General features: G+C 43.4%; 1 protein-coding gene across 3 annotated transcripts in view; it reads left to right on the top strand.

Annotated features, from left to right (window-relative positions):
- SGCD (sarcoglycan delta) overlaps positions 1–21,794 on the top strand; it is a 345,029-nt gene that overhangs the window by 195,383 nt on the left and 127,852 nt on the right. For all 3 annotated transcript variants that reach the window (XM_084295349.1, XM_084295350.1, XM_084295351.1), the window contains exon 3: positions 13,424–13,609. In XM_084295349.1, the coding sequence (XP_084151475.1) occupies positions 13,424–13,609 (186 nt within the window). The remainder of the gene's footprint in view (positions 1–13,423; positions 13,610–21,794) is intronic.

Raw genomic sequence — 21,794 nt, 5'->3', positions numbered from 1 at the left:
CAGATATTAAAATTTTCATTTTGAATTCTTCCTCCAGTCCAGGTGCACACACACCTGCGTTTACATGCTGCTACTTTCTGCTTGGTTGTTTTGCACTGATTTTCTTAGGAAGGTGTTGGGAATGCTTCAGCAAGCCCCTAGAAATGTGCATAGCATGAAAATCCTGTGAGTTTTGATTTTTATGCAAATAGATATTATCAGTTAAACAGAATTAGTTATGTATATTGCTAAGTCAACAGTAAATATTAAATCATTTTCAGCTACATCCAGAAAATGCTGGAAGGCAAAATGCAGGTCAGGTTCAAATGGTGGAAAAGGAGCTTTCCTGTTTCTGAGTCCTTTTTGCCAGTGTTACAGATTAGTGTTAGGGGGTGTGTTTCCAGTCACTTTAGGTCTGGTTTTGGTCTTTTTGAATACTGAGGTTACTAATGCTAAGTGGCTAGATAAGGAGGTTGGGTTAATTTCTGTGATTCCTGGAGGAGCCCTGTCCTGGGGGTTAATGCAGGGGAGGTTGTAGCAAAGTGCCAGCAGTGGGTGGCTGCAGGGCACACTCCAGACTGCCAACTGCTGCGGTTCCTGTGGTGCTGTGAGTAACCCCCCAGTGGCTCCCGCTGCCAAGGAAAAGATGTAGAAAGGTGTGGTGGAGAACGACAGCATGCAGCATGTGGAACAAAACGTGTAAATGTTGCTGTGCAAGCTGCAGGTCTCACGAATTTCCTGGTGTAGAAATTCATGGATCTGGTGGAGGGGTTCTCCTGCACCAAGTGGAAGTTCCTACACATTGCAATCTCCAGCTGCAAAGATACTGGAGCTTTGGGGGGTTAATTTGTTTTTATCTTCCCAAAGAGCTCTAGTAGCTGCTTTTTTTCTTCTTCTTTTTTTCGTTAATCCTCATAACCCTGCCAGAACTGACAAATAATAGCAGTTACGCAGATAGTTATGTCGACATCAACTTAAGTTTTACGCTTGCAAGGTTCATATATTTCTGGTAGCACTGGCAGTAATACAAATAATAGCTCAGTGATAGAAAAAAGAGCAGTCCCTAAGCCACAGTTCTGATGCTTGAAGCATCTTTAAACCCCATACCCAAATGAGAAAGAGATAAAAACAACCTAGTCAAAGTGGCTTAGCTTGAAGGAGCATTTTATGTGTTACTTGATGACAAAATAGTTAGACATTAATGCAGTTTACAGTAAGACACCCTTAAGTTATCAGTGAGGTTGATGTGATGCCTGACAGATTTAATGTAAATATTTATAGACTTGGCCTACTAATTATGCCAATGGAAAAAAATGCAATATTAATGCTGTCACCTCCCCACATCTCTACCTGCCAGCACGCTGCTAGCTCGTATAAATATTCTGAAGTTAGTAAGTAAAGCACATAAACAGAAGAGATCATTTACATTTTTAATAAGGGATTAAGTTATCTCCAGCGGTACTTTCCAGCCCACAGATGTATGGGAGGCCTGTGGACTGTTCCCCAGGGAACTGTGAAAAATGACAGAAAAATAGAGTTTTGCATAGAGTATCTGGAAATCTCTCTCTGTGAAATCATTGAAGGGGTATGCACCACCTTTGGCAAATATTTGGGGATCCACACTGAGATAAATTTGAAAACCACTGATTTACCATATTTGTATAAAGAACTGAGTAATTTCAGAGTACCCTACTGCCATGTGGTAACTGATCTGACTATTAGTCCTGCTGGGAGCCAGCCTGCTGTAAGAAGGCCTGGACCACAAAGCACCGAAGCACGTGCTTAAAGTAAAACCCATACCTTGATCCACTGAAGTTCCTGCCTGTCACCATACATAACTGGTTTGCTGAACAAAAGCCATGGGGAAATTTAAAGCAGAAGGCAAGGACTGCTATCATCTTGCAAACAGCTCTGCAGATGCCCGATTGTCTTTGTAGGACTGGAAATCTAATTACGTGAATCTGCAGCTCATATTTTTCTATTTCAATTTATTTATACTAAGAGACTCCAAAGACTTTCGGCGCTGGTGGTTTCAGCCATTACTGTCTGCCAAGCCGAAGAATATTATCATTGCCATTGTAGCCTGTTTAGGAGACACTCTTTTAGCTGCATCAATGCTCTCCTGATTTGCGATCCAAGAGTCTGTGGTTTCTGTTCTGGCACAAACTGACTCCTCACAAGCTGTGCAAATAAATCTGAAACGCTATCACCACTGGTTGTGTTTGTCGGCTTGTGTGCCTGCCTTTTGCTTGGCTTATAGTCTTGAAAACTGAGGCAGAAGGATCAGGTGGTTTCATAGTGATGTTTCTTCTGCAAAGCAGCATCTTGTTCCGTGTATTGTCCTGCTGAAGGCGGTGTGGTTCAGGTGCTCATCCAGGCTGTCAAAATCTGGCCACGCACACTGCCAGGGCACATTGGCAATATTGCCAAGCAATGTGTGCTCTTTGCAGGAGTTAAGAAATGGGCATTTTGGGGCCAGAACAGGGTGCAGATAAAAACCAGGCATGGTGCTAACACAGTAGCTCTTAAAACAGGTTGGATGGAGGAAGTAGGGCAGGTCAGCAGTACGGGCATCCTTTGTGTGTGATGTGAGCTCTCGTCCCCAAGTACAGATCTCTCCTTCCTGCTGGGTAAATAAGTCCTAGCTGTGGACCTAGCCCAAAGTCAATGGAAGGCAACAGGCTTTCTACCACATTCAATGAGCCCTGGATCAGACCATCCACAAGGCACTCTGTTTTCAATCCCCAGCTGCATTTGTCTCTTGTAAACACTTCATCCAGACTCCGCACCTCTGTAAATCACAGAACAGAATAACCTGATAGAAGTGGAGTGCACGGTTTTGAAAAGGAACATTAAGAGGGAAAAAATATAACTCTCTCTCTTTAAACTGTCTCTTTTCTATATTGTTACCTTGACAACTCTGCTGCTGTGTTTCATCTTTGGTGGGACTTAGCTGTGGTGGAATAAGGAGGACATCCATGTGCGTTCCCACATCTACTCCGGCTCTGCTTCACAGGCACATGCCAGGCACAGGGCATCTCGAGCTGCAGAGCTCACGTTCGCTGCCGCGACCCATGGTGCTGGCTGGAAATGATTACAGATATTAAGAACTGGGACCCATTCTGATTAAAGGTATAACACTATATCTTCTATTTCTTTTCCTTAAGCCAACACCAGAGCAATGGTAATGCTCTTTGGGGAAAAAAAAAGATGCAAGGTGCTTAAAATATTTTTAAAGGGTTAGGACAGCTGGAAAGCAGAGAGGGATGAAAGTACTCAAAAATAGTTGTATTATTTTTAGTATAAGCAGATATGGGACTATGTGTCAAGATTAGGATACAGTCCTGATGTGCTGAACTGAGTCTAGAGATGCTAAAAATATGCTTTCTTTTCTCACAATTCTTAGAAGTGGTAGAGGCAAAGGTATGAGGAGAGTGGTGGTGAATTGGAATTTTAGTTCCTGTGTTTCCTTGCATACTGGGGTTTGGCTCAGCTGACTGTTAACCTAGGCACCCATGACCACCGATACCAGCAAAACATGATGAGGCAGGGTGAGGTGTTAGCTGTGGGAAGGGAATCCCTCTAGACCCCTTTTCCTTCTTCCCAAAGAAAATCCCTACCAGCATAACCTTTTTATTCTTTTAGACAGAAATGGCTAGAATTTAACAGAATAGCTGCAAACGCAAGCCACGCAGACTCCTGGGCTGAGTGCAGAAAGGGGTGTCTGTGTACGAATGTGTGTGCAGAGAAGGGGGCTTTTAATGCAAAACACATGTGTTTTCAATTGCTGTCTGGAGCCAGACCAGTAGCTGTAACTTGGCCTGACAAAGCCTTATTGAAGTACAGACACTGTGGTTTCAAAGCAGTTAGAAAAAGAACGGGAATGCTGTTCAGGAAATTCTTCAGGCATGGGCAGGGACTTGGCTGCAATTCTGCTGGTGGAAAATCTGACAGGGGCAGCTCATGAGCACAGGCCAGGCCTCGTGCGGCTCGGAAAGCAGTGCTGCATCTTCCTCCGAGCCTCCAGCGTGGCTCCGGGCTTTCATCTCCCACCGAGAGAGAGGTAAGAGCTGCATTGTTCCTTCCCGGGGCAGCCGGTCGGATTTGCTGCGCGGCTGCGCTTCTGCAAAGAGGCTTCTTGCTTTCAGAGCATTGTTTAGTGAGAAAGTTGAAAATGTGCAGCTGTGGTATATTTGCTGAAGGATTGGAGGAGTTTGAGGCTGGGTGTTGGTTTCTAGCTAACTTTGCTTCAGCGGTAATTCTGCAGGCAAAGCAACTCTTGCGCTGCATCTCTGGCTGGGTGAGCGCTGTCACAGAATAACTCCCAACTTGTGCATTTTGGGCAGTACGTCTGCTTATAACCTGAAGCCACTGAAAGGCTGGCTCTGTACCATGTGTCACTAACAGATTTTAATGAAAAATGCTATTCAGTCATGCTAAATATGTTTATACGTATATTGTGTTACAGTTGTTTGATGGGTTGAAGGCGTACTTGTCCGGGGGTTATCACGCAGTTAGTGACTATCCCATCACCTGGTACAGCCAGGCAGGGCAGAGAGGCACTAGTTGGGTAACATTCATTGCCTTGTGATTTCTATGCTTATTATTTCTGTGTTTTATAAAATGCTAGCAAATTGCAACAGCCAGCACAGTCAGAAACCACGTACTGCAGATTAGAAGGAAAAACATTAATTTAGTGCCTCTTCTATCTGCAGCCTCTCTTCTGATCTGCGTTTCTTTCCCCAAATAACTTTAGAAACATGATAAAAAGCTCACTGTCTCTTTAGGAGCCTGCCAGAATGAGGCAGGGCTCTCATCCCTTTAGTTGCAGCACTGAAGCCTGCCTCGCCTTGCAGCAATCTCTCCACCTTATAAGGCAGCCTTGGGGCCAGGAGCTTGGGCACGGCGCGTTCATCGGGGCTGGTGGAGGTGTCAGGGGGAGTCCGCCTCTTGCAGCTTCAGAAACTTTCTTACTTCTCCCAGTGCTTTCTCCACAGATTTTCATAAGTTATTTAATGTATCGATGTAAACTTCTTTCCATGTTTTTTTTTTTTTTTCTTTAAACAAGGAATGAATTAAGGATATTAAATTTCAGAGGGGAACAGTGATAAGTGTTTCTGGCTGGGTTCGTGGGGGAAAACCCACAGTTTGCTTTTCTCACATCCAGCAGGACTACATGTACAGGACCTAATACTCATTCAGTCTGGTGATTCAAGACATTCAGTGACAAGGTGAGGTTGGCCACAAAAGTGCATCAGATCCAGTGAGGGCCAGGGTGAGAGCTTTCTCCTGGTCATGATGGGGAAGTGTGTACCTAGGGTAATTCCAAGTGAAGGCAGCAGGTTCAGGCAGGCTGCAAACCCAATCTGGATGCAGCAGGATTCAGTAGATTTAGATCTTCAAGGGGAATAGTGTCTGGTAAATGCACACACTGTGTGTTTGATGGAGGGGAAAGAAGAAAGGGGTTTGGGAATATCTTCTTGCTACCACACCTGTTTGGTCCTGTAAAAGTGCTGGTCAGCTGAAATGGGCTGGTTTGAACCAAGTCAGGGCTTTGTTGGTTTGGTGTGTAGGAAGTTTCCTGGAGGCTGATGGGGGCAAATGTTACAAGAGGAAGGAAAGAGATGAGCTGCAGAAGAGGGAGACATATGATGAAAATGAAAAGGCTCAAAGCTTGCTTTGCAGATAATACACCTGTGGTGAAAATGTTGTGTTAAATGAAGTTCTCGTATGATCTGGACTGTTTGAGCCTGCACAGCCTGCCATCTTACCCTGCAGACTTGGAGCTTTATTGCTTATCTCAGCAGCTGTTAATTCAGGCACCCAGACAGCCTGTTAACTTCTTCACTGCTAGGTAGAAGCTTAGTTTTTTCTTGAAAAAATGAGAAAAAAATCAAGTTCCTGCCTCTGGTCATGTATTATCCTACCTCACAAATCTAATCATCTGGCATTTGAAGAGCCAGAGAGACAGACGGGCTAGAATATGCCTGTCAGCTCCTAGCTTTAGGGGTGCAGTGTCTGGATTTGGGATGACTGAGCATCCAGATGGGCTGTTTGCTATACTCCATGCTCTCACAGGACCCTGTTGGAGACACAGGTGAGTTCAGGCAGAGCAGGGAAGGCTCTTTGCAATGCCTGGGCTGGATTTGATCGAGAGAGATGGCCGCTTCCTCCCTATCTTTGGCAGGTCCTCTTGGGCCTCCCTCTGCGAGAGATGTCTTTTCCGCATCCCCACCCAGGTCAAGTATTCAAGCTTTGCTTTGTGTCCAGAAGGACTGAAGGGTGTGTGCATGCATGTGCACCTGTGGACAAAGACCTTAAATCTGTAAGGTGAAAGAGGAGGATCCCATCTTCTTGCAAGCACACAGATGAGAGAGCCACAGGCACACCCTAAAATGTGCATTCCTTCTCCTGGACCTTCCCAAGACCAAAGTAGGAAGCAAGTATGTCTGTGCAAATGAATAAATGGATGAGCACAGTAAGCACATTATGTGGAGGGAAGATGCAGCAGAACAAGGTTTAACTTTAGAGAGCATATATCCAGGATCACTGCAGAGACTTTGCTCTGGCTCTTGGCACACGCTTAAGCCCACAGTTCTTGCTTCCTGCCATGCTGTTTGGGTTCCAGCCACATAAATCCATATTATGATCCTGCTTTGCACATTCCTACAAGTCATATCTCTTTTCTTGGTACTGTGGGGTGAGAGTATGCTGGGACAGAAGTCTGGAAAGTATCACCTCCTGTAGCTTGCCTTCTGATTCAAACTCAGTTGATTATATCCCTCTCGCTGTTCCCACAGCCCCCTGTAGTCACACCTGCTGCTGGCTATTTTAGTGTAGTTCTCATATTTGTTCATCCTGCTTTGAGACACTCCAGTGGGAAAGAGCTTTTATAAACTTGGCACAGATGGACATAGGCTTATGATTGCTTCACATCATCTGAGTAGTGCAAAGGAACCAGTGTGTGAGGCAGCAAATACAGGACGATGTTTGCATGCAGTGTGAATGTACTGCTGCAAATTGGGGGGCTTTTTGTGGAAGGCATTCTTTGCTGGCTAGCTCAATATATAACTCACTAAAGTCATTTTTTTTCTTCCTTGTTAACTTTTCTTTCCATTTTCTCTTTAATTCTAAAAAAGAAAAATATCAAGAAGAGGTAGCTATCAAGAAAAAGTCTGAAATTTGGAAGAAACACTCATAAATAAGAAAACAGACATGTTTGTCTTCTCAAGAGAAGAGAAATAATAGTAACATCACGTTGCTCACAGACTCTTGCAGCACTTTAGAATAAAATACCACCTTAGGTTTAGGAGAGACTATTCAGAGATGGAGCTGCCTGTTACTTTGTTTTGTTCTGGCAAACTCTAATATGTTTATAGCTTTTGCTGTAAGTGCTCCTTGAATGCAAAGCAGCAACTGAGCAGAGCAGAAGCCCCATGCTCAGCTTTTTGTTCAGTCCACCTTCTCAAAGCTCCTGGTTTATAAACTGAGGCTTTTGTGATGCCCTTGTTGAATTTCTTGTTGAAATGCTGTCAGCCCTGGTGACTGGGGAAATTACATGAGCTCTTAAGACATTAGAGGTAGGGAAGAGCCTCAAGTGTTGAGGGATCGGGATCAGAGATGCTTTATGATGAATCCCCAAGGTCTCCGCAGCTCCCTGTGCTGAGTGAGCCCAGTTTCCTCGAGATAGTTCAGAGGTGGGAATGGCAAAAGAGGTATTTCTTAGTGGACTGTTGGACTGTTCAGACCAAGCAAAGTTCGTTGATGTGCAAATATCGGGCTGGATGTTTGAAAAACCCTGCATGTGACGTACCCTGATGAGAGAAACTAGTCAGAAAATAAGAAAATGTTATTTAAGATGTTTCCTTCCTATTTTTGTCTCTCTGGATGTGTAACACAGTGCTATGACACCCAAGAAATGTGTATTGACTGTTGATGGTCTTCACAGCTCATGGGAGAACCTGCTCCACACGTAGAGGAATGGCAACTATTGACAGAAGCAGAGGGACAAGCACAGAATGAGGATTTCAGTTTTGGGGACCATAAATCATTTTATGGTCATGATGCTGGTAGAATAACAAACCTGGTGGTGTCAAGCTTGAGAGAGAGTTTTATGGGGAGTGAAGAGGCAAAAAGTCTTGTTGATAGAAGGCTCAAAAAAGTGTTCTTCATGCCAAATTTTGTTCGCAATCACACTCCAGAAATGTCTGTTGTTTTGAATCTGGTGGATAGTGTGCAGATAAAAGGCAGAGAAATTAAAGAGGTTGAATCTGCAGAGCATTTAGAGCTAGCGAACACAAGTACATTGCCTTCCAGTGATATGACAGAGAACACCTCTGCGGGTTTTTTTCTCATTTTAGCCAAAAGAAAAGGTTTCTGTTTAAAAAAGCAAAGGGAGAAAGAGAAGAGGATGTCAGTTACATGGATACAAAGAGAGGGCAGATGTGGGAGATGTAGGTCCAAGGCCCAAGGGAATTTGAGCCCATCTCTCTCATCTCTAGAAACATGTTCCTATCACCACAATACAGGTTAGCCTGGGGTCAGATGCTCTTGGTTTTTCTGATGAAACTGTTACACCTCGGTTATATGCAAGCAGGCAGCTAAGCAAACTTTCTGCAAGCACACCAGCACATTTGCTGTGCCAGCCTCCTTCTGGACTATGTTCACCTTCTGTACACCTGCTGATTTTGACTAGAGACCCTTTTGTCCCCTATAAGTATGGGTCTGGCTCAGCGCTCACAGTTTCCATGTAAAATTTATGGAAATCAGTTTGGCAAAAAATACATGGAAATAAATGCCACCTTCCCCAAACCTGCTGCATCCCCACCTTCACCACCCCTGCAGTCCCCACGGGAAATCTCCATCCCATCCAACCCACTTTGGTGCACAATCCTGCCAGGCTGTGCAAGGAGGAGGGGGGACGCAGCCCCATGCAGCAGGGTATGGGCACAGCCACAGCCACTGTCACTGAGCTAGGACTGGCCTCAGCAGTGCTGCAGTGCCAGCGGGGAGGTTGGCGTTTTGGCTGGGGACACAATACACCAAGGGAGGAGAGGTGCTGTGTGAGCTGCACAGGACTTAGGAGCTTTAGGTCTGTGAAGCAGTAAGTCATTTTGATGAGCTCTAGAGCATTTTCAGCTGTAAATTTCAAGTGGGCTCGAAAGGGAGAAGGCACCTTCCCCGATTGAATCCCCTTTCAGCCTCAAATTATTCTATTACTAAACATGCATGATTTAAACGCTGATCAAAGAAACCCCCATGGCACAGAAACGTTATTGATTCCTCTTGTTATGCCTCACCCTCTTGATAGCCCTCATTGAGCCTACAAAGCTGGCATAGCCAAGAAACATTACAGCTATGGTATTTGCAAGGGAAAGATGTTTATCTGTCTTGGTGCACATAAAATGTTTTTTCTGATGAACTGGTGAGCTAGGTTGTGTCCAGAGCAAGCGGTGTTCTGCCTGCGAGATGTTACTGCAGGGGCAGGAGGAGGTGGTGGAAGGGCAAGGGGCCATGTGATGAAGACCTAGTGGCACCCACTGCCTTAACTAGTGGCACCTGATGTGAGTTCTGGAAACCGAGTGCCAGTTCTGACTTGTGATGCCTTTCAGCTGAGACTGATTTCAGTTTTACTGAAGGAATGTGCTGAAGGTTCTTTGCCAGAAGGAGTCAGCAAGCAGTCAGTGTGGATCAGGGCATGCAGTGCTGTTACTCTTCTGGTGTTCTTAATAAAATGGATAAATCTTTCTTGTCATGGATTGGATCTTGAAGGTATGCTAAAGTAAAAAGCTGAATAGTTTATCTGACTGGGCTGGATTTTGTATTGCACTCTGTTTGCAGTGTTTGCATCCAGGGACTCTGTAAAGCTATTGTGCAAAAACTTATTACCCATTTTTATGGTTTGTTTTTTTTAACAGCAAGAATTCTTTGAAGAGTATCCAGGTTCCAGGCTATGCTTTTGTAGTCATGGTAATGCTGTCTGTGGCTAAACTGTGATGATTTGGAATCCTGTATTTTTTGTATGGTAAATGTGGTGCTGATAGTCCAACGTGGCGTACATGTGGTCGGAAGCCTTCTCGTGGCAGGCAGATGCTTTCAAGCCTGACTTTTGGGGAAGGAGTGCCTTCCCCCCCTGCTATATTTGCTTCAGTATTTTGTTTTCATAGCTATTATGAAATTAGGTAGTGCTTCCTAATAATAATAATAATAAAAAATCCCATTAAGCAACTAGCAGCCTTTGCCCTTAGCTCAGTAATTGAAAAGGGGGTGTACCTTGCTAAACAGAACTACTGGATATCCTTTCAATGTAATGCTTCTTTTCCAGTGCCTAATTTGCTGGTTATGCCTTCATAATATGAGTCAAGAGAAGTTGGTAAAATGTAAATTATGACTAGTGTACTTCTCCCTTCTGCACAAAACAGATTATTGATAGTGGGTGCTGCTTGTTCCTTAAGCAGGTGCCTTACAGTCCTTGTTAGCCTACACATTTGCTTAACATACCTTGGCACTCATCACTCCTCACTTTTTTCTCTTGCTGAAGAACTACAAACATGAGCATTTTTGCTTGGTAGCCACAATTTAGGAAAGAATGCTAGGTAGAAATCGTGTAGCTTTAAGTGTAGCTGCATGAGAGCTTATACAGAGGGAATGTCCCATCTATGATTTTCATGTTGTTTTCTTGTTATAAATTTATACTGTATTACTAGGTCGTGTTCACCATGTGTGTTGTAGTACTTCAGTTGCTCTATCTCTGTCAGGGCAGCTGTGAGCTAAATATTTTATCTAAACCAGAGAAATTCTCAAGATCAGGCTCCTGCGTGGATGCAAGTTGCTTTTTGTGGTTATGTTCTGTTCCTATAAATTTCTTGAATGCCTGCAAAATTTTCCCCCACCTGAGTATGGTGTTTTTGCTCTCGTAGTGATTGCAGGGGGGCAGTGGGAGGAAGGGAGGTGGGGAGAAAGAATAAACTAGTTTTGCAATAAATATTTTGAGCTGGGTATTTCATCCTGTTTTGTACTGGTCGGACCCCTTTCAAGATGTGAGAGGGTTAGACGTGCAATTTATTCATTTTCTCCAAGGGAGAAGCTGCATTTAATATGTGCTCTCCAGGATCCCCTGTTAAAATATTAGGCAATAAAATCCTTGACGGTACAGTAGTTGTTGTTATAATTTCCCTCAGGTAGTGCAAACTGTAATTTATTGTTTTTTAAGATTTCCCTTGCACAGGAGCTGAGTGATTGTAGCAGCATAAAGGCCTGCTTTTCTCCAAGTACATGTATTCGTTTGTGACCTCACTCCTCCCTTCTGGCAAGCTCTCTGCTGCAAAGCCCTCCACAGTTTACAGTTGCTGACTTAGCATCTGTGAGCCAAAAGACCCATGAAAACCAAGCTGGATCTGCTGTGAGCAACTTGCTTTGTGCCCCCTTGTCAAAAGCTCTGGGCTTGCCAGTGCTTTGGCTGGCTTTGCAGCGCAGAGATGGGTACCCCAGTTGGTCTGAACAGCAGAAGGGATTTATGGCAAGCCCACTTGCACCAAGGAAAACTGCTCTTTAGTACAGACATACCTTTCTTTGATGCGTCCTTAATGCTAAATTGGCTGAGCCTACCCATGCTAAGGATGTGTTAGCTGGGGCAGGATAGGCTGGGGTTGTAAGCTGGGGAAAAAAAAAAAAAAAAAAAACACAACAAACAACATGTCAGGCTTGCAGGCATGGAAGAGCTGGCTGAGGCTTACGTTACTGTAGTTTTGTATTGTTTTATAGTTTTGTGAGCACGTGAAGGCCCTTTGAGAGGAGGGAGCTCAGCCTGGCAGGGGAAAGGAAGATTACTGGTTCTTTAGGCAGTTCTTGTCCCAGTCATGTGGGCTTCAGCATTGGGACAACAAAGATAGTGCTAACTTCATCCCAAGAGCAGTGCTTGAATAAAAGTTGTGCCTGGAAGAAACTCACCTTATGTCGACCCTTTCATTGCAATGGGCTCTGCGCCATTGTCTACTGCACACTGTGTTTTATTAGGTGCTGGAATATGAAGCTATTAGCAAATTCCTCTAAAAGTAAGGAAAAACTCTGAAAATAATGGTAAACAAATGCAAGCTGCTATCAATGAGCATCTTACTTTTACCATTGTTTTGTTCTGCCCTTATGGATCATGCTCCCACAGAGAGGAACTTCCATTGTTTCCCCCTATTTCATGATTTTTGTAATTCACTGAATGCAAGCATTGATGGCAGATACCCTGAGGAAGAAGCCCGTGATGTTGAATCAGTAGCACAGGAATGTGTCTGGTGGCTTCTTATCTATCTAAAGTCTCAAATTCAAAATATCCAGCAAACTGCACGTTATTAGAGATGATCTGATATCATCAGCCTGTGTGGCCAATTCTGAAAATATATGAAGCTCTTCCCTGGGGGGAAGCCTGTGAAAGTGGCTTTCCACACTCTAAAGGTGGAGGGCAAGAAGGTGAACACTTACATTCATGGGGCAAAAACACCTCTGTAGGAACATCCATTCACCACCCTCCATCCTTGCTGGTTGCAATGCCATTTAATGCTTCTGTCTTTCATCACCAGTGGGCAGCCAGACCCTGACTGCCTGCAGCAAGCTGGGTACCGGGGTGCACAGGGGTGGCTGTGCTTGCCTTGGCCATGGGGGACTGAAAAGCAAAATTTCCTGGGGATGCTGCCACACCTCATAGCCCTTTTGTTCTCCTTGACACCAGGTTTCCTTCCTTCCCCCTTTCCTTGCTCGTGGCTCCAGTGTTGTCCTAGTATGCTGTGCCTGCCTGTCCATGGTGTCAGAGTTATTGTTAAATCAGTGTAGATATCTGGGGACAATTTGTTAGGACTGTGGTAGCTGGAGAGCTTTGTGCTTCAAGTTTATTTGGTTGATGAAGTTGGAGGTGGGGAGAAAAAGACAAACGTTTTCCCCTTGCCTTTTTTTCTTTGGCTAGAAGGAATGATTTTATTTGAGATGATTTTTTTGTTGTTGTTGTTGAATTAAAGCCTCTGAGAAGTAATATTGCATCTTCAAAACAAACTGCTGAACTCAACTTCTTTTACCAAATGCATGCAGAATTTTCCCCTCAGGATCCTTCGAGGCCCTGGAGTGCCAGCCTTGCAAAACCTGGGGCGGTGAGCAGAGTCATTTGAGAGTGATCTCCATAGGATACCTTTAGACAGCGTGCTTATGTGTGTTTATAAATATATACATCTAATACATAAATTTTTCTCAGCGTGGTACTGCATAGAGTAAGCAGCAAGAAAAATAATGCAGAACCAAGGTGATTGAAGATGCTGCCCAGCTGGTAAACTGAGAGAAAGAGGAGGGGAAACCAAACAAACAACTAAACCTATAAGAGGCACAGACACAAGTCCTCAGCAGTTTTTATCACTGGGTTTGTCTTGCTGCTTAATACACGTGGTTGTTTTTTTTGTGATTATTTCAGATGCCTCAGGAACAGTACGCGCACAGGAGCACCATGCAGACCTCGGAAGGACCCCAGGTATACAAAGTGGGGATTTACGGCTGGAGGAAGAGATGCCTCTATTTCTTTGTGCTGCTCCTAATGATTTTAATCCTGGTGAACCTTGCTATGACCATCTGGATTCTGAAGGTTATGAACTTCACAATTGTAAGTAGTGGGGGTTACCCTAAAAGCTGTGGGGAAAATGAGGGAGGGTTGTTTCTCTGTGCATGAATTCAGATATGGCTTCAATGGGTGTTTTAGTTGCTATGGATAGCTGTTGTTACAGGGAGGGGGAAAAAAAATTATCCAACAGTCCTTTTTTTTTTTTTTTTCCTCTCTGCTGGAGGACGACTCTTAGGGATGTTTGCAGAATTGCCAGGCTGAGGAATCAGCTCAGCGTCACAAATCACGTTCTTCCTTTGTGATTTTGTATCTATACACACTTGTGTATCAATATGTATCTATACACGCTTACATAAATACATATATACTTTTTTTTTATTTAACCCTCCCCCCCATTTATTTATAATGTATTTTTAAATTAATGGATAAGGGTATTTTTAACTGGGGATTGGGAATGAGTTTGAGCCTTTCTCTTACGTGTTTTCTATTTTTCTCTGTGATTGGGAAGTCATTAAACTTGGTTTGTTCACATACTGAAATGTATGAAAGGTCATACAAATGCAGTTCAAAAAGCTTCATAGAAGTAAGACAAAAAGACCCAGTGTCCCTGGGTGCAGTATTTAGGTGGAGCGTATGCTTATTTTTGTTGTGTTTTGGTTGGCATGGGTCACCCGTGCCAGCACCACTCGCTTGCTGCACAGGCCCCCTGGGATGGAATAAGCTCTCCAGAAACCCCTGGAAAAACATAGGAGTTCTGTACTGAGAGGGAGGTTGCACTGGGGCAAATAGTGGTTTCTGAGCCTTACGTGCCCAGCACATTGCTTGAGCTCTGCTCAAACTTTTGGGGATAAAAAGGGGTGCCTTTTTTATAGGGTGAACTTTGCCCCCTTTGCTCAAGCACACCAGAAGTCAGGATGTGGCAAGCCTTTATACAAGGCAGGCCCTACCAGTTTTTCAGTAGGTAATTTGATCAGGCAGAGAGAAAATGAAATTACTTGTACCCAATTTTTTAAAACAGTTACTGCCACCCTGGTCAGGTGGAGCTATTTTAGGATCATTAGGATCTTCAAGAGAAACCAAGTTTGAGGCTTTAATCCTGGATTTACTTTGTGAGAGAACTATAAGGTTAAAATCTCCTAGACCAGTTTCAAGGACTTCCCCAGCTAGGCTCTGATGTGAACAGTGCATTTGAAGTCTCCCAGCATTTCTTTCTCTGCTTTGGTCTTGTGAAGTCCTGCACAGCTGCATCCAGTGTTATGTCATTAATGGGCCATGAGAATTGAGTAAACAAGCTCTGACTTACAGTATTTTGTCCGCTGGATACAGCATCAGGGGAACATGTAGAGTTCATTTTCTCTAACTTGTATGCTGTCAAGGTGTGCAGAAGGCTGTAATGCATGTATGCTTAGGGAGCAAGCAATTATAAAGCAGTAATCCACAAAAAGCTCCTGCAAGTGGGTGAAGGGTGAGCCAAACTGGAGCAATTAATTCTTAACCAGGCCGGTTATTTATTCTTATGAAATTGATGCCACTTTGCAATATATCTAGTGCTGAATTGTGGTCATTATATTAATGTAGTAGAAAAATTGGTATTTCTGAGGTGATAGTAGATGTGGTTGTATCCTAGTCATACAGACAGCAGTATGATTATTAGCCCAAGCATGAGATAGCAGGATTTCAGTTACTCGCTTCTTAGGAAAGAAACTTTATCCAGAATAATTGAAGTTTGGGATGCCAGTCCCATGCTTTTTGCTATTTGATGGTGGTCAGTCTGCTCTCTGCAAACTGCTTGGGAAACCAGGTGAACTGCTCTGATCCATTTGCCCTCACAGTCCACTCCTGATCCATTGCATTTTGTAGGCCATCTGCAGGAACATCATCTCCTAGGGACACTTGCAGAAACCTCCCTCTTCCAGCAGTTCTCCCTTCCCCACAAGCCTTTATGCTGGCTTTTTAGGGGGATGTGCTGATCTTCAAGCTGTTGTCTGAAACTATTTAAATTTCCTTAAATAGTCTGTCACCCCTTGTGACTCACTGGGGATTAGTCCAGGGTAAAGTATATTTGTGTATGTTTTTAGTTAGTTCATATGTTTTAAAGTTAGTGGGTGAAGAACAGCTTTTGGTGATGAAAACATAGACTGTAGCACCAAATCCTGCAATGGGAACTGCTTTATGGTTATAGGGCTCACTGAAAGAGTGGCGAGAGCCCAGCAGCCAAGTGTGAGCCCCTTATAGCTTAAAGTTACACCTCTGCTTAGCCCTGTTGGGACCTAATGTCTTGACCAAACAGATTACAAATAGACTAAGCAGGTCCTCAGAGATAGCTGGTGTGTTGTCTTGAAGAGTGTTTGGCTGAGGATGCTGCTTTGCTCACTGGTGAGGTCCGTGGGGAGTGATGGAGCTGGGCCTCAAGCCTGAGCCGCTGCAATCAGCTCTGTGTGTGGCTGAAGCTGGGGACCAGGAGGGCCTGTCACACTGCAGGTGCGGCCTAGCTGGTGCCAGGAGTGGTACAGACATAGGTTAAGTTATAGGTATGTTTACGTGGCCTCTGCTTGGTCCAGAAAGTCCTGCCACCTGTGGCACGTGTGTTTAAGAGGTGCTACATGTGGGCACAGCTCCGTTCATCTGATCTGCTTTTTCTGCAGCCTCGCCAGCTGCTTTGGATCCCGGTCTGCAATTCCTCCTGCACTGCTCCCCGAGGCTGAGAAAACCACTTTGCTAAGTGAATTTTTAGAAGTACTTTTATCTCTAAATAACAAATGTAGGGATATTCTCAAATGAGGAGATGCAAATACGCAAAATCTTTAATTTGTTCCTGTTCTGATAAGAGGAGCTGGGAGATCTTCTGGGGCCAGAGAACGACTGGAGCAGTCAGTAAGCAGGAACTGCTGCTTAGGAGGTCTGAGCTACCCCAGTGCTTGCAGAACAAAAAAAAAAGGAGGAGAAAGTTTTATGGTTTTGTTGTTGTGGAAAATGTATTTCCAGCATCTTCCCATTCCTGAGCTCTCCTCCCAAAACCAGGGTGTGTTCAGCTCCACAGGCCAGTCCTGGCACTTAGAAGAATGCAATGAGTGCTCATAATAGCCAATAAACACTCACTGTGTTCTAGTGAGCACAACAAACCTGCTCAAGAAAACTCAGGCATATCCTAAATGCTGATAATGAGGTGGGAAGAAGGGAGGAGAGGAAGTGAGACAATCTTAGAGGGGGAAAAAACACCTCCTGTGGTTTCTACAGTATGTTGGGCACTATGCATCCACTCCATGTCAAGCCCTGAACTCCCTTTCTGTCCCCTCTGCATGCCCTGCTGCTTCTACTCAGGGAGGAAACTCCTGTGGAATCAAAGCTTCCAATCTATGGCTTTAATATGCAAGGCATAACTAATTTATTCTAGGTTTTGCTTTAATGTGAACATTGAAGGCATAAATGTAAGTGTGGCTATCACTTTCTACACAGGACTGTCAAAGCAGTGTCATGTTCACGTGGAGCCAGTTGGTCACTGTCTAGTCTGTTCTCCGGTGCAGTCACTCAGTCCTTGTGCAGTATTTGATCCTCGATTTGTTTTTTAAACGATTTTCTCAGGCACAAGCTGTATGAAAACAGGCCTGGAGGGGACCTGAAACATCATCTGCCTGTTCTACAGCTGGTTCACACAGTCAGGTCCATTTATCCAGTTCATTTGCATTAGAGCTATGCTGCAGAAAGCTCTGTGAAGGTTGCTACCTCTAAACCTTACTTTGATTTTTAAGCCAAACCACAGAATGAATCTGAGCTAAAGCTGCCAATATGGGTTGAAACCCAAATGCACCCTGAAGGTCACCAACCTAATTGAGGTAGAAACCACTATCCAGCACTAAAATTTCTGATGATACATAGGTAAAGGGAATTCCATTTGGACTTCGGACAATGTGGTTTACACATACTGGGTTTGGGGAGAAAACACTAATGCCTGTGGGTTGTATATCTAACTTACCAAGTCTGTGTGCCCACGAGGCACTGGCTTGGGCTGTATCCTGCAGAGTTATGTGTTACTCAACCTTGAGCTATGCAGGGCTTGGTTGAGCCCCTCAAGGATCTGTAGATGCCAAGCTAATTACAAGGCTGGAACCAGAGCTTTTAATGATCGTCTTCTTTATGGTCCACCTGCATTAGCATCCAGCAATGTAGCTTGTTAGTGTTAGCATTGCCCATGACTGCAGATGAGCACATGCTATAAAATACTTGCCTATGAGATGCTGCATATTTCTGTTCTGTTGTGGCTATGTTTAAATGGCAAATGTCCAGCTACTTCTCTGTCCATCTGTCCATTTGCTCTGCCCTCGTGTTTGTCTACAGTTGCCTACTTGTATACTTTGGACTCCATGCTCTTTGGGATAGAAACTGTTTACATACAGCATCCTGCAGTGCTATATACTGTAATAATAATAATAATAAAAATAATTTCCTACAAGTTGGATTGCAAGGCTTGAAATTCCTGAAGAACTGCTTTCTAAGAAACATACAGAGCAAAAACTGTAGGAAAGTCTTTATAAGGAAAATATTCTGCAACTTTGATATTCAGGAGAGAACGTTCAAGAGCAAAGGTTAACATCTTCCCCCAAGCCAGGAGAAATATGTGCTGCTTCCATATCTGAGTAAATCCATGCAGAAAAGCTTGTGCCACCCGTGCGTGCACCTTTGAGGAAGTGCAACATAGAAATGGACAGACAATAACATGTCTTGCTCTGTCTTCCTTAGGATGCAGAAGAGAAGGGGACCTTCCCTTCCTGGCCTGGTCAGGCTGTGATTGGGGTTCTTCCTAACCATAGCACGTTTCAACTCAGTTTTCTACTTCCAGAACCACACAAGGTTTTTTGAAGGTTAGGGTCTTTTAGAATAAGGTTTTTGATTTAAGTTGAACAAAAACAAATGACTGAGATGGTTGAGATATTTTATTTTTGCTTCAGGCTGTATTCACAGTTGAAAAGATATGTTTTAGCATCACTGAATGAATTGTTAACAATTTAGAGAGACAAAATGCTGCTGTAGGTGGCAGAAAAGCTAAATATCATTATTATCTCGCTTTCTTTATTAAAAGTTGATAAGAAAAATAAGCTTTTAAAATTTGGTTATGAACCGTTATTTCCAATACAATTACTCCCTCTTGTGTGTAAACTACCTGCCACATTTTAATTACAGGAAAACAGTAGGGTAATAACACAGCAGTAAGGATAGATTAGAGTTAGGAAAGCTCATCTCTTTAATAGTCTGGATTCTTTTATTAATGATTTAAAGTAATAGTCTGTTCTAATTTTTTTTTAATTGAAAATTGTCTCAGAATAAAATAAGTGTGCAGTTTGTATTCCCTCTTCATGATTTCTCTGGGGTCTTTTTTGGTGCAATGGTAAAGCCAACTTGGGAAATAAATCTGGTCTGCTTTTCAGCTTCTGCTTTGGAGTGCAACTGAGATAGGTCAGCTAAAATTGTTAGACTTAATATTACTGTATGCTTACTGAGGAAAGAGTGAATATTTTTTTTTTCTCTCCTTTACATACATAAAATTATGCACTTTTACATTTTAATTCATGTTGCTCTTTTATAAAACAAGCAATTGTTTATGACTGCCCATATTACCCAAGAGATTTGTGTATTTTCTTTATTTCCTCATTCACATGTACTGCATCTTCTGATATAAAGATGTTAATCTTGTAGGCATCTGACAGAACCAGCAAGACTGTACTGTTAAGTGAAGAAGTTTCTATGGATGTAATCCTTAATTGTTTAGGTAATTCTTTGTTCTTGCACAAGGCAGTCTGTGGTACACAGTCTGTTATGAAGGTAGATGGCCCTTTTCCCTCAAATACTTTGATTTGGGTTTCATGGAGAACTGAGGATTACGTGGTTGTGCTTTCATCCCAATGAACAAGCTTCCAGCTCTCGCTTTGCAATAATTTCTAAGCCACTGTTTTTATTCAAGCCCTCTGAACAGAAGTACATATCCAGGAGGCAGGAATACCTCAAGCATATTCAGTTTGTGTTTTACAGAGGCAGAAAAAAGCAGTCTCACTGGTGTCCCCACTGTGGAAGAAGCTGCTGCATTAGCTCTTGTGCTTGCTACCTGCTAGGAGTGGGGGGTATTATGAATGTTCCCCATGCCAGACAAAGCTTTTATCAGTGCTATTTTCTTGCCAGGAATTTAGCCCTGGGACCCAGATACCCTGGGATCCCAACATCCCTGCATTAGTACTGCTTCTGATTTGAAAGAAGCTGTCAGAAACATGCAGCAACACCCCTCTCCTTGTACTTACAGTTCAATGTATGCATAAGGTAAACATTATCTGGCACATCTGCTCTATGGACCATGTTGTCAAGACTGAATAGCCACTCTCCTGTATACCTCCTCAGCAGGAAAAACCATCACTGTATTAAAAACACATTGTGGCTTTGTTTGGCTCCTTCAGGACCAGAGGGACAAAAATAGTTGGGGAAAAGAGGGCAGCACAAACCACGCAAATCCCTGCTACTGTGAAGCTGAGTGTTTGGTTTGTTGCCTAATGCTTCATTTCCAGGCATTCCTGCCTGTGAACAGAGAGGGTCCTGGCTGCTGGTGCCCCAAGTCCCTGCCGTGCTGTGGGGAGTGTGATGGGAAGCGAGAGCAGCAGGACCAAGGGATCAGCTACCAAGGGTGGGCTGCGCAGGGGGGTGAATCAAACTCTGGATTTCAGATCCTGCTTCTGCCACCTCCCTCCAGAGAGGATTGTTCTCAGCTTCTCTTTCATCTGAACAAATAAGATATTTCACATTAGCATTCTTCTCAGTGCCAACAAAAGATCTTCAGACTAGCAGTTCTGAAGCAGAGAGAGATTTGTCTCTTAAGGAACATGTAAAAGGTATTATTATAAATGTGCAAAAGAACAAAAACAAGCTCACTGCTAAAATGCCAATAATCAGTTAGTCCTCTGAATAGCTTACAATCTGATCCCTCCCCATATTCTCACAGTACAGTAGGAGAAATGATTTAATTTGGGAATCTACACAGAAATGACGTGCCAAGCAGATCTTTGTAGTAAGTTTTCTGCTCCTCCTTCCCTTGTTCCCTGCATTTCTTTTTTCTTTGAGTTCCCTGCTGAACTCTCTGCATGTCAGAGAGCAGTGACCTTCTCAGCTTTGGAAACTGAGCAGTCATTTCCATAACAAAAATGTAATTCTTCTGAAGCACCTCTTCTCTGTGGCTTCCTTAAGGCTGAGATGCTTCTTGGTGTAGCCTCCACACCTCTTTCAACTTATGCTGTAACCGCAGAGCCATCAGCTTTTCAGAAAGCTGATGCTTAAAATGTTTCTTGGCATTTGGTCCTGAACCCCTGTTGTTTTGTATCTTGGGTACATAATCTGTGAAAAGGGGATCAAGGCAGCTCTCCATCAGCAATGTAAATTCCTGTGCAAAGTATGAAGCAGAAGCCAGAGCTCTTTGTATGAAGCCCCAGTTTGCAAACTAACTGCTGCTCGTTAGCTATGACGAGCTTCTGTTTAGTCAAACAGGAGGAGAAGGGGAGTAAGAAAAGTGGCAGATTTTCCCTACCTTTTTGTGCATTTACCTTAAGTAATGTTCAGAACGGATTGTAAAATTTCACAGTTTTGTGGACAAAATTACAAATCTCTGCTTGTGTGGACTGTGTGCTTCCCCTTTCCTCCTGCAGACGCTATATTATCTCTTCTTGGATGCCTCTTCTATACTTACATGCTACCGTACCTGATTTGAGAAATGTCTTTAAGATACTCATTAGTGGGAGCTGCCATTTCACGTGCCTGTTCTTCCAGAGCTCTGCTATAGAGATGAGCTTGAATATACTATTTGAATTCATCACAACTTACATTTTAGTTCTGGTCATTTCCCCTTCAATTACATCTTCCCCATCACCCATCCCGCTTTTGCTGCCGTGGTCAACAGTAAGATGGACTGAGGTAATTATTTGTATTGAGGCCCGAATTTCTATGGGACTACACTCCAGTGCACTTGCATGAAGGACAACCTGTTAACACTGAAATGATATGGTTGCAGACAGATTTATAGGAGAGGAATAGATTTACACAGGTAATTCAGCCCTGACCTCTTGAGTTCTCATTACTTCTCATCCACCCAGCACTATTGCCCACCTCTTTCCTTTTCAAATGAGATCCAGTAACTAATAGTGAAGTTATGGCAATCTGCTATATGAAATTTGTGATTATTTGCATTTAATTAAAGGCT

This window comes from Netta rufina (genome assembly GCF_964035555.1).
Source record: "Netta rufina genome assembly, chromosome: 14".
NCBI classification, from domain to species: Eukaryota; Metazoa; Chordata; class Aves; order Anseriformes; family Anatidae; genus Netta; species Netta rufina.
The sequence above is the reverse complement of the archived record's forward strand: the minus strand, read 5'-3'. Positions and strand labels throughout refer to the sequence as shown.